This window comes from Pteropus vampyrus, unplaced genomic scaffold, assembly GCF_000151845.1.
Source record: "Pteropus vampyrus isolate Shadow unplaced genomic scaffold, Pvam_2.0 Scaffold75, whole genome shotgun sequence".
NCBI lineage: Eukaryota > Metazoa > Chordata > Mammalia > Chiroptera > Pteropodidae > Pteropus > Pteropus vampyrus.
Window position 1 is genome coordinate 528,806 of NW_011888856.1, and position 15,129 is coordinate 543,934.

General features: G+C 34.7%; 1 protein-coding gene across 1 annotated transcript in view; it reads left to right on the forward strand.

Annotated features, from left to right (window-relative positions):
- The window catches only part of CCDC129 (coiled-coil domain containing 129), a 94,421-nt gene that overhangs the window by 33,449 nt on the left and 45,843 nt on the right, over window positions 1–15,129 (forward strand). The window contains exon 11 of the mRNA XM_023532038.1: window positions 147–204. Within this exon, the coding sequence (XP_023387806.1) occupies window positions 147–204 (58 nt within the window). The remainder of the gene's footprint in view (window positions 1–146; window positions 205–15,129) is intronic.

Below are 15,129 nucleotides of genomic sequence, written 5' to 3' on the forward strand. Positions count from 1 at the left end.
GGCAGACTATAAACTGTCCGAGTTTGGAAGTCATGTTTAATCCTCATAGCAGTAGCCAGCAGGCACTCATTGTATGTTGATTAAATAAATGAAGTATATTATTATGAAAGCATTTATAATAAGATTGATGCATTTTGGTGTCTCAGGTCCAGAGCTTTGAAGAAGAGATTGGTAATCCTCTTGACCTGAGTTCAGGAACTGTAGGTAAGAATTCATCAAGGTGTGCGATTTCACCAATGATCTGTCAAAAAGTGAATGCAAATAACTACTACTCAACTTTCTTAATATGTTGAACTTAAATTATTGCTAGGCAATGCCATTCCTACTTACAACTACTATCTACTAGTCTACTATTACTATTTCTATCTACTACTATTAAAAACCTACTTGCAATGCAAATATACATGTAAATTTCAAAATACTTAATACAACTACGTTTAGTATCATTGGGGCTAATGTAGTAAAGTGGTTTGTCTAACATTATATAATCCGACCAGGATAGTAGAATGGATTTCACACAGGACTGGGGATAATTGGTTGAATACTTTCTTTCTTCTACTGCCAACTGCTTGATGTTGCACAAGTCATATTATTTGACGAGGCCTCGTTTTTTTTTGTTTTGTTTTGTTTTGTTTTTACCTGTTACAAAGAGATAAGTACAGATAATTTTTAAGTTCTCTGTCAGCACTTATATTCTAAATTAAGTGATTGAATGACCTTCATATTAAACTCTCAGTGAAAACAAGTTACGGAGATGTAACTTTCCAAATCATCTCTTAGAATGATCTTAAATTATTCTAGACAAAAGAGAAGGAAGTCTTTCTCTACTCATGGTTCTTATGCTCCTATTCAGCCATCACTGTGATTCAGCATTTCCATAATCCTATAACAGAGCTAAAACTAGACAGGGATTAGTGAAGCAAAATAAAGCAGCTGAAGCTGGTATATTTCCTGGAAGAAAATATGCAAATTTTTAATTTAATTTAGTGTGGTGTCAAACACATCTTTTTCATTACTAAGTATGTATATAGGCCTCATTTTGCTAAATGCTGTTTAGAAATTATGCATTAGTAATTATGGGGTCCTGCTGATTACATAAATTGTTATCCTGCTCTTTGAAGTAATTATCACATAACCTGCATTGAGGTTTATAAGACAAAAATAAGCATCTGTTTTCCATTTAGTTGAATGCTTCTCAATGAAGCTGGAGGTCCCCTTGCCAATAGAAGCTGCTTTCCTTGACATTTAATTAAGAGGTTTGCCGATATCATGTTAGTCACCCCAATCATTCCAAAAAATGATTTGGGAAGTTAGGCAAGACTACTCGTCTACATTTAATCTCACATTTAAAGAGCATAATAAGATGGGTGAAGATTAGCCTAATAAAGAAAATCTGAATTACAGTTAAAACAAATGTGATTGTATTATTTTCAGAAAAACCAATGTCACCATAATGAAAATTAAAACAAACAAACAAACAAACAAACAATGTTGCTGACACAAAAAACAAGAGGATAGAAAAAGATAAATAAATTTTGGCTCAATTAATGGAGAAAGGGGAAATTATTACTTTGACATATATATGAATGAATTACACATAATTCTATATAATTACATATAATAATTTTTGACTCAAAGTTTAAAAAGTGACTTTATTCAAAAGTTAAAGGCACATGGACTGTTTTGACCAATAAAATAAGGCAGGAGTGATGCTGTGCTACTTCCAGAGCCTAGCCCTTAACTCACCTGTCTGCTTCCTGGCTCTTGAAATATTTCCTCTGAGAACCTAGCCCTCATATTGTGAAAGGCGCAAACCACATGGGGATGCCACATGTAGGCACTCTGGTGGACAACCTGAATGAGCTCTCATGTGAATAAGCCATTTTGGATGTCCAGTCCAATCATACTTTCAGATGACTCCAGTCCAGATGCCATCTGACTTCAACTGCATGAGAAAATCTAAGCGACAACCACTGAGCTGAGTCCACCTATAGAACTACAAGAGATAAAAACTGTGGTTTGAAGCCATATATGTAAACACAAATAGATGAAGGCATGTGATAAACTCCTCAAATACCTTTAAAACTTAGTTAAAAGACATTTTAAAGACTGTTTTTTATCTACTCATGCACAATTTTCTGAATATTAGCAGAGAAGGTATATTTAAGCATTTTCTTAAGTGGATTTGAGTAAAATTACTTCTTATAAAAGATGGGTACCCAAGGCCACAAATATACTATCTTCCCTTAACCCCTGAAAAATTGTCACTGAAATGACAAAGAACTATAAATGTAAGAAGGAAATATATAACAATGCTATTAAAAAGGGAGTGGGGTGATCCAGTCATCCATATTCCAGAATCCTTGAGGAATTTATTGTGGATGTGGGATACACCGTGGGTGAGGCTGCAGACACTTCTATAGGAAGAAGTCACCTGGGGATTAAAGAGACAAGTCCACTGCTGAACTTACTAACACGTTAAGTTCATAATTTCTAAAAGAATCTCATATCTCTCTGAAATTGGACAGGACATACCTTCCCTGTCTCCTTGTAAAATCAGCAAACTCAGCAAAATTATTATAAGACCTAGCAGTTCACAATCAAAAGACTATTCAGAAGAAAGGCTTACCTATAAAAGAATGACTACAAAGAATCATTAAACATCTTCAGTGAGATGTATGAAGACATTGCATCTATGTAAGAGAACAGTCGTCAATGAATAAACATTTCTTTCATATAAAATACACAATGTCTGCTTTTGCTTCTGATAATGACGAAGTAACCCCTAACAGACCAACCCTCCCACAGACAACTATAAACTCTGGGTGAAATATTTTTAAAACTCCTATCTAAAGTTACTGAAGAGTGAACAAAAGTAGACAGATAGTGGAGAAGATTTCAACACTTGGAAAAAAGGAATGGCACTGGATGAATTTCCCATTTTTTAAAAGTCGTTTAGCCTGGCGACAGACTCTAATTAACACCATTCTAAAAAAAATTATAGAAATCAACAGTCTTACTAGTTAGGAGAATCAGAAGACAGTTTGGGCCAATGAGAACAGTTGGAAAGTGAGGAAAGAAATCTCAGAAAGGAGAGAGCCAGAGCGGAAAATTCTCAGTCTGAGTATGAAATCTACCCAAATTTCTAGCCAATTCTTCAATTATATATGCTTGAGAAGACTTCAGGAATCTCAGTTAAGGCTAAAAGAAGCAAATTAATATTTCAAATTGGAGTTTGAGTCCGGCCAGTTCTCTTGCTTGCTATTGGACATATGAAGAAATAAAAAGATATAACCTATGCTCAAGAAAAAGGCTATTAATGGAGACAAACTCTGAGAAAACCCAGATGTTAGAATCAGTAGATCAGTATCTTAAAGAGTTTATTATAATCATGCTGAAGGATATAAAGTAAAATACGCTCACGATGAATCAAACAATAGAAAATCTCAAAAAGAAATAGAAGTTATAATAAAGAATAAAATGGAAATTCTATAAATGAAAGCTATAATTTCTGAAACAAAATTTATCGAATGTGCTAACTAGCAGATATAAAGTGGGAAAAGAAAGACTTGATGAACTTTAATATATATCAAAAGAAATTATCCAACAATCTGAAGTACAGGGGGCAAGAGACATTCAAAATATATATTTAAAAATTATCTGAGTTTGAGAACCTGTGAGACAATATCAAAAGGTCAAATATACATGCAGTTGTAGTCAAGAAAGGAACGGATAGAAAGAATTTGGCCAAAAAATTTTTTGAAGAAACAATGGTGGCAAATTTTCCAAATTTGCTCAAAGATTTACATTTACAGATTCGATAAGCTCAGCAATTTCTAAGTAGGATAAATACACAGAAAACTATACTTAAATGATGTCAAGGTCAAACTGATAAAAATCAAAGATAAAGAGAAAATATTCAAAGCACTACAGGAAAATTACATATTGCATGCAAGAGAATAAAGATTTGAATGACTGAAGACTCCTCAGTGGAAACAAGGAGACTATAAAACAACAACTGTGAACTGGAGTCTATATGCAGTAAAAGTACCTTTCAAGGCTGAGCATAAGATAAAGACATTTTTAGATAAAAGAAAATTAAGATGACATTATGAGCATACCTGCTCTGCAAACAGTGTTACAGGAAGTTCTTCCAACTAAATATGGACAGTGAATTGTGGTGTTTATACCATATGTCAATGTAATGCATATAACAGTTATAGCATGGAGTATGGGGAGGTTGGTAATGGACCAATACAGCTATAAGGCTTCTCCATTTTACATGAAGTGGTACAATGTTAAATTTAAGTAGATTGAAAAATTAAGGAGATGAAGCAACCACCAAAACAAGTTGCAGATATATAGCAAAATGCTAACAGAAAAATTAAAATATAATTCAAAAAATACAATGAAGACAGTAAGTGACAGATTGACTACTTCAGGAAAATAACTAGATTGTTGAAATAGGAGACGTGTGAGACATTATTTAAAAATTGAGTGGAAAAAGAAATGAATATAATAAGCAAAATGTCAAGGAAGACAGATTCAAGGAATATTGTATAGATGCAACAGGTGGTTAGAGTTACTCTTTGCATCTTAGTTTTGACTGAATTCTAAAACAGATAAATATCAGATACAAAGTCAATGTGTGACAAATCAATACATGCAACTTTTCGAAGGAAATTGTAGGACCCAGTTTCACAAGTCTTGAACCTTTTCAGCCTGTTGTGTATATAAAGAGGAGACACGTTGCAGAGAGAAAGAAGACACTGAAGAAGCTATTTCATTAGTGAACACTAAAGCCCATCTGCTCTCTCATTCCACCACTTAGAGAAGGATTCAAGGTGCTAGCCTAACCCGGAAGCAGTAAGAGCCCTTAAGGAGACCACTCACGGAACAACCTCACTATAGTTAACAAACACAGTCAGAGCGTGACAGTGCTTCACAATCATTACATCATTTAATCTTCGAGACAAACCTTTCAGGTAGCCACTATTATTATCCCTAATTATGAGATGAGGAAACTGAAACATGGAGAGGTTAAATACTTTCCATAGTCTCACAGAGAGTAAAGGGGTTCCAGGATTCAAATTCGGGCCACCTAGCACGAGAGCCTGCAGCCTTAAATACTGCACCACGCAACTCTGAAAGGGCTCCCCTGCAGTTGGAAGACACATGTCTCATGCAAGAGAATAATAATGCAGTCTGTGGAATGGAGTGTGACTCCAAGTTGGAAGCTTCTCAAGAACTAGCCAGAAACACAAGGGGAGTTGACCACTATATTTCACCAACTATAAAATGAACATTTTTTCATTGAAATCAGGATACATGTTACAATTGATGGCGGGTCAGAATTTAATTGGTAGAGGTTTTGTTCTTTCCTTTTTTAGTAGTACATAAATAATGGGAGTCTTAAAATTAATGGTATCTAATACCATCTGATGACAGTGGACGTGAAGAAAAGGAAAAGCTATCTGATCAAATTAGTGACCTTGCGGTGAGTTACATTTACACAGCCATGACATGTAAATGTGGTCGATTGGTTTTCCGCGTTGAACATCAACAAAGAGACAAACAGGGAGACTTATTGGAAATATCATCGAAGTGGACATTTTGAAGGTAGAAATACAATTGTTGAGAAGTGTTAGATGGGAAGTCTGAAGAAGGATAGAGACTTCCTCCGAAAAGCAAACAGGTGGCCCCAACCCGGGTGACTGAGGAGTGGTTTCCACAAAAGTATGAACAAGCTTTAGCAAGACCAACAATGGATGGTGCCAATCCTAGCTTCAGAAACATCAGGGGCAAATTACCACTCTTAGGGCTATGTGGGCAGAAGAGGGAGCAGTGGCTCCAACCTGGAGTGGATAACTGTACAGAAAGCTGTTGTCTGCAGAGGGAGGCAGCCATGCAGTGGAGGCAAGTGGGGAAGTAAATACACCAAACTCCCTTTCTTCCTCTCCTCCAATCTCCAGTGGCCAGACTCAAGCTGAAGCTGGAGATCAAAGAAGCTCATTATTTAGTCCATATGAGACAAAAACACAGAGCTGATGGAAGAGAAAGTGCATCCGGAGAAGCAATTAGAAAGTATTCAACACAGGACACTAATGTCTTCACCTTAGCAGGAAGGTAAATACTGATTAAAGCTGATGGGCTTAGAGAAATGTTCAGATTGGATAGATTAGGTAGACGATAGATGAGAGAGATAGCTGATATGTAGGTAGATGATGATAGATGATGATAGATAGATAGATAGATAGATAGATAGATAGATAGATAGATAGATAGATGATAGATAGATAGATAGATCGATCGATCCATACATACACATTCATACATATATACATATGTACATACACAGATGACAAAAAGATTGGAATAGCAGTTTAAATTAAGGAAACTTATCTTTTATAAAGGAATCAGACGGACCTGGATTGAACTTCTGGTGAGTTTCACTGCTTATAAAAGCTGATCTAGAGCAAATTAGTCAATATTTTCATGACTCAATTTTTCTCATATGTAAAATAATAGCAATATAATTTATAAAGTAATTCATGTAAGGAGATTAGAAGGGTGGAACATGGTAAACACTCAATAATATATTATTAATAAGTAAAAAAATGGAGACGAAAGCATATTATTTAGAAGTAAATTATATAACCAGAAGAATCACAAATCAAAAGGTTTAAAAGCATTTTTGACCTTTGAAAAATTTCTTTTTACTATATAGTCTTTAGTAGTATCTGATTTTTTTTATGTGTATGTAATACTTTGATTAAATAAATATTGCAACAAAAATAGTTTTTATTAAGTCCAGGCACATCAATGAAATAAGAACATCTAAATATTGTGGTAAAATGTATGAAGTAGAAGGAAAAGATGCGGAGGGGAGTAATCCATAAATTTCCAGACAGAAAAATACAGATTACTTAAAAAGTAAAAAAAAAAAAAAAAAAAATTCAAACATCTCATGAACATCACTAAATGACAGATGGGAATAAACTAATAAACACATAATTTAGAAGTGGAAAAATATGAACCAACAGTTTTATAACCATCCATCTCCTCTACATACCAGAGCAGCATAAATTCATGCTCAAAGAAGGACTCCTAAAGTATATTCTTTACCACCCATCCGAGACAATGTCCTGATTGATTAAGATGTTACTCAAAATACTCTAGAATAATTAAAATAAGGTATGGAAAAGGTGAACTCAAGTAAAAAAAAATACAGTTAAATACAGTTAAAGTTAGTTAATTATCATTAAAACTTTTGAAAGAAATAAAATATTACAACATAACGAGATAAAAAATAAAATTTACAATAATTATTGGCTTAAATTCTATTTTATTACAACAAAGTATTGTAAATGTTGGAAATAGAATGAAAAGATATAAAGATGATCAGGGCTTATAATAGTAAAACCTAATGAAGTATGCCTCAAGGTAAAAGAAAATATTAAAGTAAAAAGAAGACTTTTAAAAATTAATGAAAATCATAAACCTCATTTAATGTTTAACAATTATGAATCATTACATACCAAGTAATTAATATTGACTACATAAAGGCTGATTTTATAAATTTGTAAAAGTCCCTAGATATCAATGAGAAAAGCAACAGATCTTATTAGATTAATGAGGAAAGACAATACAGAGGCAGTCCAAGGAAGAAATATACAAACTCCATAAAAATGGTAAAACATGATCAATGTCTCCTGTAACTAAAGAAATGCAAATCTAAACAATAATGATAACACTTGTCTCACCTATCATATCAACAAATATTTAAAGACTTAACAATATCTGATGATAATAAAAATGTAAAACAAACATTCGCCACTGTTAATTGGAGTTAAATTGTCACAATTACTTAAAGTATAATTTGTCTGTGTCACACAATTTTAAATGTCTGCAATTTTAATGCAACTATTACAGTTCTGGAATTGGGCTTACCAATAGACTCAAACATGCACACACAGATTTTTACTGCAAGAATGTTCGTAATAACAAATAATTAGAGGCAGCTTAAGTGCCCCAAAATATGTTTTCTCTAAGCAATTATTTACATCTTTACATTAAAATGGATTCAGACATTATTTTCAAAAATGAGGCAGATATTTATGTATTGACATGGAAATGTCTCAGAGATATACAGTTGTTAAACAAGGGGGTAAAAGATATGTGTAAAGGATTCTATATAGATTCCTCTTGTATTGAAACAGTGTATCTGTTTCTATTGAGGGGGAAGTATACACAGAACGCTTCTGAAAGAATGTATAATGGTGGTACCTTAACAGACGGGGAACTCACATGTTTTAAATTAATTGGTATCTTTTACTTTTCTTTCGTTACCATGTGCATATGTTATTTTCATAACACTACTTAGCAAAAAATTCTGGCAATACTATAGGAAATTGACACAATAAAAATGGGAAATTTTGTTTTGTTAATTCCCTGCTCCATTTCCCATAGCAACCAGTCCAAAACATTTGTGATTTTAATTTTTAATTTAAAAAATTTTTAATGAAAATTATATATATTTAAAGCATAGAACATGATGGTATGATGTACATATATACAGTGAAATAATTACTATAGCCAAATTGATTGACATATCATCTTTTCACATAATTACCTTTATGTGTATGTAATGAGTGAACCTGAAATCTCTCTTAGGAAATTTCCAGTATTCAGTAAGTATTATTTATTGTAGCTATCATACTGTACCTTAGATCTCTAGACCTCTCATCCTGTATAACTGCAGATTTGTACCCTTTGACCAACATCTCTCTCCAAATTAGGAGACTGTAATATTCTCCTCATCTATTACAGGTCAAGCATGAAATAACAAAAAATGATAGAAAAGATATTAATATTATAATTGATAACATGCACTTAATAGAAAAATATTGAAATAAATATTCTTTGCCAGCGTTCTCTGAATAGTTATTAAAATATCAAATAATTTGTAAATGCAGAGATTATTTTATTGATTTCTTACACATACACGCATGCACATACACTCTCACACATAAAGTATATGTATGTCACTTTGCCATAGATAGCAGTACAGTAATATTTGAATTCAATAATAAAATATGAATAGCACTTCCCTCCTCTAAACAAACAAAACAAAATACCAAATCCAGGACTTGGGAACTGGGTCCTCCACCCTAAAGAAAACAGAATATGCTGTTAAGACTCGAAGTGTGGCTCTTTTGAATAATACTGAACATTTCATATAAAATTGAAGAATTGGAACAGAAGCAATAATCTGAGGCAAATTCATAGCATTAAGTGCTTTCATTATCAAACCAAAAAAACTAAGTATTTGACTCAAGAAATCATCATTAAAATCATCGTTAAAATATAGAGATTAATAAAGAAGTGGAAATTAATAATGTGGGAAGCCAAAAACAAGTGATTTGATGAGTAAAATTTAAGCAGTAGTGTTCTTGTGAATGTAGAAAAAAGACAAAGCTGTCTAATAATAAAAGAGAGAAATGAGCACAAATAAAATTAGATAGGCAAAACAAAATTAAAGACATACGTATAACCACTTATATAGAAAGTAAATGATATGATATGCAAAATTCAATTTTAAATTATAAAAGAAACTCAGTTCAATTAGTGCAATTACAACCAGAGATAATTAATGTGGATGATATTTTAAAATATATATTTATATTACCAAATTTCATATTGGTATTATAGTACCAATACTTATGTATCCATTTATATTTAAAACCAAAAAAAATTAACAAAATAACATAATAGAAAAGCTAAAAAAAACAAACACCATAGGGAGAGAAACAAATAAAAATTAAATTTATAAAAACTCTAAGAAAACGATAACCAACGAAGACAACAAAAAAATGAAATTGTTATGTAACCAGATTCTTTCAGTTTTTCAAATATAATTGCTCTTCTATATAAATCTTCCAAATAATGTAAGCATTTGTAAGTCTTTCCAGTACCTTTTAGATTTTTGAAAAACTTAATATCAAAATACAACTAAAATGGCTCACAAAGTTGATAAATTTCACCCACAAATACAGATGCAAAATTTTTCCAATAAAATAATGGTGATTTAAATGCAGGCAAATATTATATCAGATATAAGGTGAGAGGAAACAATTTACAGTTGGGTACATACAATATATAAACTACATAGGAGCCTTAGCAATATCTGTTGTATATTAATAATCCATGTACAAAGTAAAAGCACAAAAATATTCAAGAGAAAATATTAACACCAAATTCAGGATCCTGGTTAACTCCAGGAGGAAGGAAAAGAGGAGAAAGTGGTATCGGAATGAAATAAACCCAAGGCTTCTACTCTTAAAAATCTGAACTATGGAAAATATCACATTTTAATAGAGTTGGTGGATGGTTACAAGGAATAAATATGTCTTGTGCTATTTTCTATACTTTTTATGTATGTGAAATATCTCCCAATGTGAGAAAATTTAACAAAAAACAAAGATGTAAGTAGGAATATTCCTCAATAAGATCACTTAAATGAAGCAATTTTCAACCTCAGCAAGAATCTAAGAAATACAAATTTAAATTACACTAAAATAGACAGATGAGTTATTAAATTGTTGGAGGCTTAAAGATGAAATAATCTCATGCTGTCAATAACACAGATGGTTTTTTGAAGGCAGTATAACAATGTGTACAAGAACCTTGCATTTGAACTTACCTTCGACCTGTGTATACCCTCTAGAAAGTTATCCTAAGGCAATTATAAAGAGATGTGGAAAAATTAGAACTAGTCTAAATATCCAATGTAGAGGAATGTGTTTAAATAAATAATGCTACCTAAAATGGAATATCATGTGGTTGTTAAAAATGAGAATACACAGGTATTTCATGCCACAGTGGTTAAAAACTTAGAGTACTTAGAGTTAAGAGATAAAAACAAGTTATAAAATAAAGTGTACATTCCTACAGAAGAATAATTTAGTTCACTTAGATGTAAAATTGCATATATAATCTATATAATACACATAAAAATTACATATGAGATAAACTACAGTTAATAGTAGGGTGAGGGGTTTAAGGTAATATTATTTTCTTCTTTTTACTTTCTATATTGTACAAATTTAAAATTTCAAAACAAGTATGTAACCTTACGCCTCCACACACACATGCAGAGACATACACACACACACACACACACACACACACACACACACACACACATGCAAATATGTCAATCAACAGAGAGACAGAGAGGGAGGGAGATATCACAGTGTTGACATGACATTCCCTAGATGATAGAATTGCATCTGGTTTTTCCTTCTTTTGCTTATCTCCATTTTTTAGTTTGTCCAACAGAATAATCATGCAACGAAAATAATCCTAAATGTTAATTTTTACAATTTGAGTGTATTTGGGGATTTAGCGAGAGCTAAATGATTAAGACTTTGCTAATAAGATTTTTGCTCCAAAGCAGATTTGGAAAAGGTAACTCTGAAGAGATTCCTCTTATATCCTATCTCCTGGTTGGCGTTTTTCATCATCAGCTACCACTCAACTAGATACTGTTTATTCTCTTCCAATTTCCCACCTTCATTTTCACGTGCTCTCTCTTTTTTCTGGGTTTTCTCAAAGGCGCTGGTGTACTAATTTACAAGGACATCAAAAATGGACCATTCTCCTTTCTTAAGCAGACAAATTCCAGTCTCTTCTCTATTCTTCCTCCTTTATTTTCTCTTACCTGTCACCTCTAAACTTATGCTATGGCTTTGCTTAGTAAATGTCACCTCTCTAGGACTGTCTGGAGAAACTGTAACTATTTGCTGTCTTATGCTAAATGATGTTCTGCTTGTGGGTAGGAATCATCTTATTTACTCGACATCCCATTCCTAGCTCAGTGCCTGACCCTTCTGAGACCCCATACTAACTTGTCGCCTCCCCACATTGGTCATGCCACCATCTGGGCTTCTCTTGTCTTAGCCAGGAGAGTTTTCATTCTAATTAACTTATGGTGATTTAACCTTGAAACAGTTAACACATTGTGGGCAGATTGTAATGACTATCTGAAAATATAGTACGTGGTATTTTTAATGATTTTACTGGCATGCACGTCAATATTTGTAAATTAGGATTGTATCTAATTTGTATATTCCTTTCGAATCTATGAATGGGCGTTTTATTTTTGCATGTTGCATTTAGTCCTAAGTAATGTAGACTTCATTTACTTCGGTTTTGCACACATTCTAGCAATTCTCAAAAAGCTGCTACACCTGAATATACATTGACTCTGCCATTAATTGTATATTCCGATCAATTACAATTATTATTAGAGAGCAGGTCATGTTAATTAATAATTTACGTCAACACAGATCTGCAGTGTCTCAAGCGTTTTCAGTCACATGACTTAATGTAGCACTATTCTTTCCTTTTTAGAGATAAGACATCAACAAATTAAGTAACAAAAGGAAGCCAGGATCTTTTGAATTCAAATTTAGTCTTCCTTCCATACTGAAGTCATTCATTCAACAAATATTTAATGAGGACTTGTACCTACAAAAAAGTGTTCTAGGTGCTGGCAATACAAATGGAAGCAAAACAGAACCTGGCTTCATGGAGCTTGTAAGTATTAGGAGAAAACAATTAATTATTGAATTAGAGTACGATTAAGTGTCATGAAGAAAAAGACAGGATGAATTGAAAGCTGCTATCATCCAGAAAAGAGTCATGCACAGACTCAAGTGCCTTGCTAAATTAAAGCATCCCTTTAAATTCTTGGCAACTTTTGAGTGCTTACTCTGTGTCAGGCGCAGTTCCAGGCACCTAATCTGTATTAATTCATCGAATCCTCCCTTAGAGGTAGATGCTTTCATCATTCCCATTGCACAGATGAGGAAACTGAGGTAGAGTGATGATTGTGTAACTGCCCATGGCCACAAACCTCAGAGCCCCTGACTGTCCTTCGTTTCTGGTTACCTTCTGAATTGACCTTGAGAAAATACTCCAGTTCATAAGTTCTTAGTGCTTGCCTTCACTTCCAGTGCAGAAAAGCTATTGAAACAACAAAATTGCTCAGGTTAAAAAAAAAACTTAGATCATGAGACTCAGAAGATACTGATTTCTGTACTAACCTCGCACACATGAATCCACTTTGCCATCTACGGTGTCATTCATGGATTATTACCTGATAATGTGGGCTGCTAACTTGGAGGTAAAAATGGACTCCTCGGGCACTGGGAAAAGGGGCTGGAGTACCCATCCTTTTTGTCATTCGGTTTGGGTACTGTTATTTGTTTTAAGGGAATTAGTACACGGGAAGGATAGCCAAAAATGAACCGTTCGCCGTTGACTGCCTGTTCACAAGACAGATTAGGACCAGGACACTGGTGGAGCACCGGTCTCAGTGGCCCTGCCCCTTGGCTCAGTCGCCTGGCCTCATTTTGAGTCCAATTGCTTAATTTTCTGCACACCCCACGAAAGCCAATTCCCGTGCTGCTCTGTGTCTTCTTTATATTTCTCCATAATGCCGTCCCCGGCTGTTTAACTGCGGCAGGCTTTATGATAAGGGTTGTTGTCTGTTTGTTTTTTTTTTTTTTTCTTTTTTGGCAATAGGCAAAGACTTAATTTTAAAAGACACACTCAAGCTCAAACAGCCCTGAACGACTTACACGGAAAGCAGGGTGTGTTTTCTAGGCTTGTTCTGAAATATTACAATTTTTTTATTAGGCAATTTTATCATTGTTATAAATAAGTAATTGTACTGGGGAGAAGGGATAATCCTTATTTAATTAAATTCATCTATACTCCCAGGTTGGCAGCAAGAAGACATATGTGAGACTAATACCCACAGCCTGCCTCTTTGCATGTGCAATTAAAAATTCACTCTACAATAGCACTGGCAGTTTAGTGTTGCTTTTGGCATTTACAAATTCTTTTATTTTGTGACTTTTTTTTTTTACCATACACATATGCTGGAGCAGATGTTGCTTATTTGTTGTTTATTCAAATCCGTAGGCTCTGGCAGCTAACTCCATTGTTCTGTAATGAAGCTTTATTCACTGTCCTGTATTAGGACCCCACGCCTGCAGGAGAGGCTGTGTTAGTTCCCAGTAGGACGCCACAGTTATTGCCCTTGTAGTTGGCTGTTTACAGTTGGAAGCTTGCACTGGGGGGAAAAAAAAACAACCGCAACAAAGGACTGGGTGGTTACAGTCGGGGTGATGGAAGGGAACCGGCGGGAAGGTCACCCCTCAGTGCTCTGCTCTGTAGTTCCGCCTGGTGGCCTCGGTTTGGCATCGGACTCATTTGCTATGGGGATTTGGTGTCTGGGGCTGGGAAGCGTTTCCTTCCTGCTCTTTCTCTTCTTTTCTCTTTTTTTTTTTTTCTCTCTCTCTCTCTGGTTATTTAATTTGTTCGCAAGCAGGATTCTACTGCAGCTCCCCACCCGCCCCCTTATTTTCGGTGCATCCGTAGATCCGTGAACAGCCTGGCTGAGCTAGAGCTCTGTCCAGCACAAAACTGTGTCTTCCATATATCATACCCTCAGCCCATCGGTCCTCACTCCATGCTAGTTCCGGCTGCCCGTGTCTTAGGGGTAGCCACACTTCATAAAGTCGAGGATGGCAGGTCCATGTTGACCAAAATAAAGACCTGCTCATCCCTAGAGCTCCAATGCCAATTTGGAGACATTCGCCTTCTGGAAAACCCCTGTCTTGGCCAGGAGGCAATCAATCAGAGATGTAACCACCTCCATCTGGCACATTATGACATAGAACCTCACTATTAACACATTTGTGATTCATCTTGTCCCAACGAGTGGTGCCAGGGATCAAACCACATCCTCCCTCCCCATGGCAGCTGGGAGCACTCTAGTTTCCCAGCATGCAGAGTTAACACATTGGCTCCTGTGACATCGCAAGTAACAATTCTTTTAATTATCACACCTTCCCTCCCCCTCCCCACCCACTCCACAGACATTTTGGCACCATGGGGATATTTTGCAGCCGGCAATCAGTACTTCTCTTAATTGACTGAGTATGTTCCAATAGCGTGAAGCCTGGTATTATCCACTGTCAAATGAAGGGGGCAGTTGCTCGATGCTAAGTTCTATAGATATAAACCCTACACTTGTTAGAGAGCTTTCACTTCCAT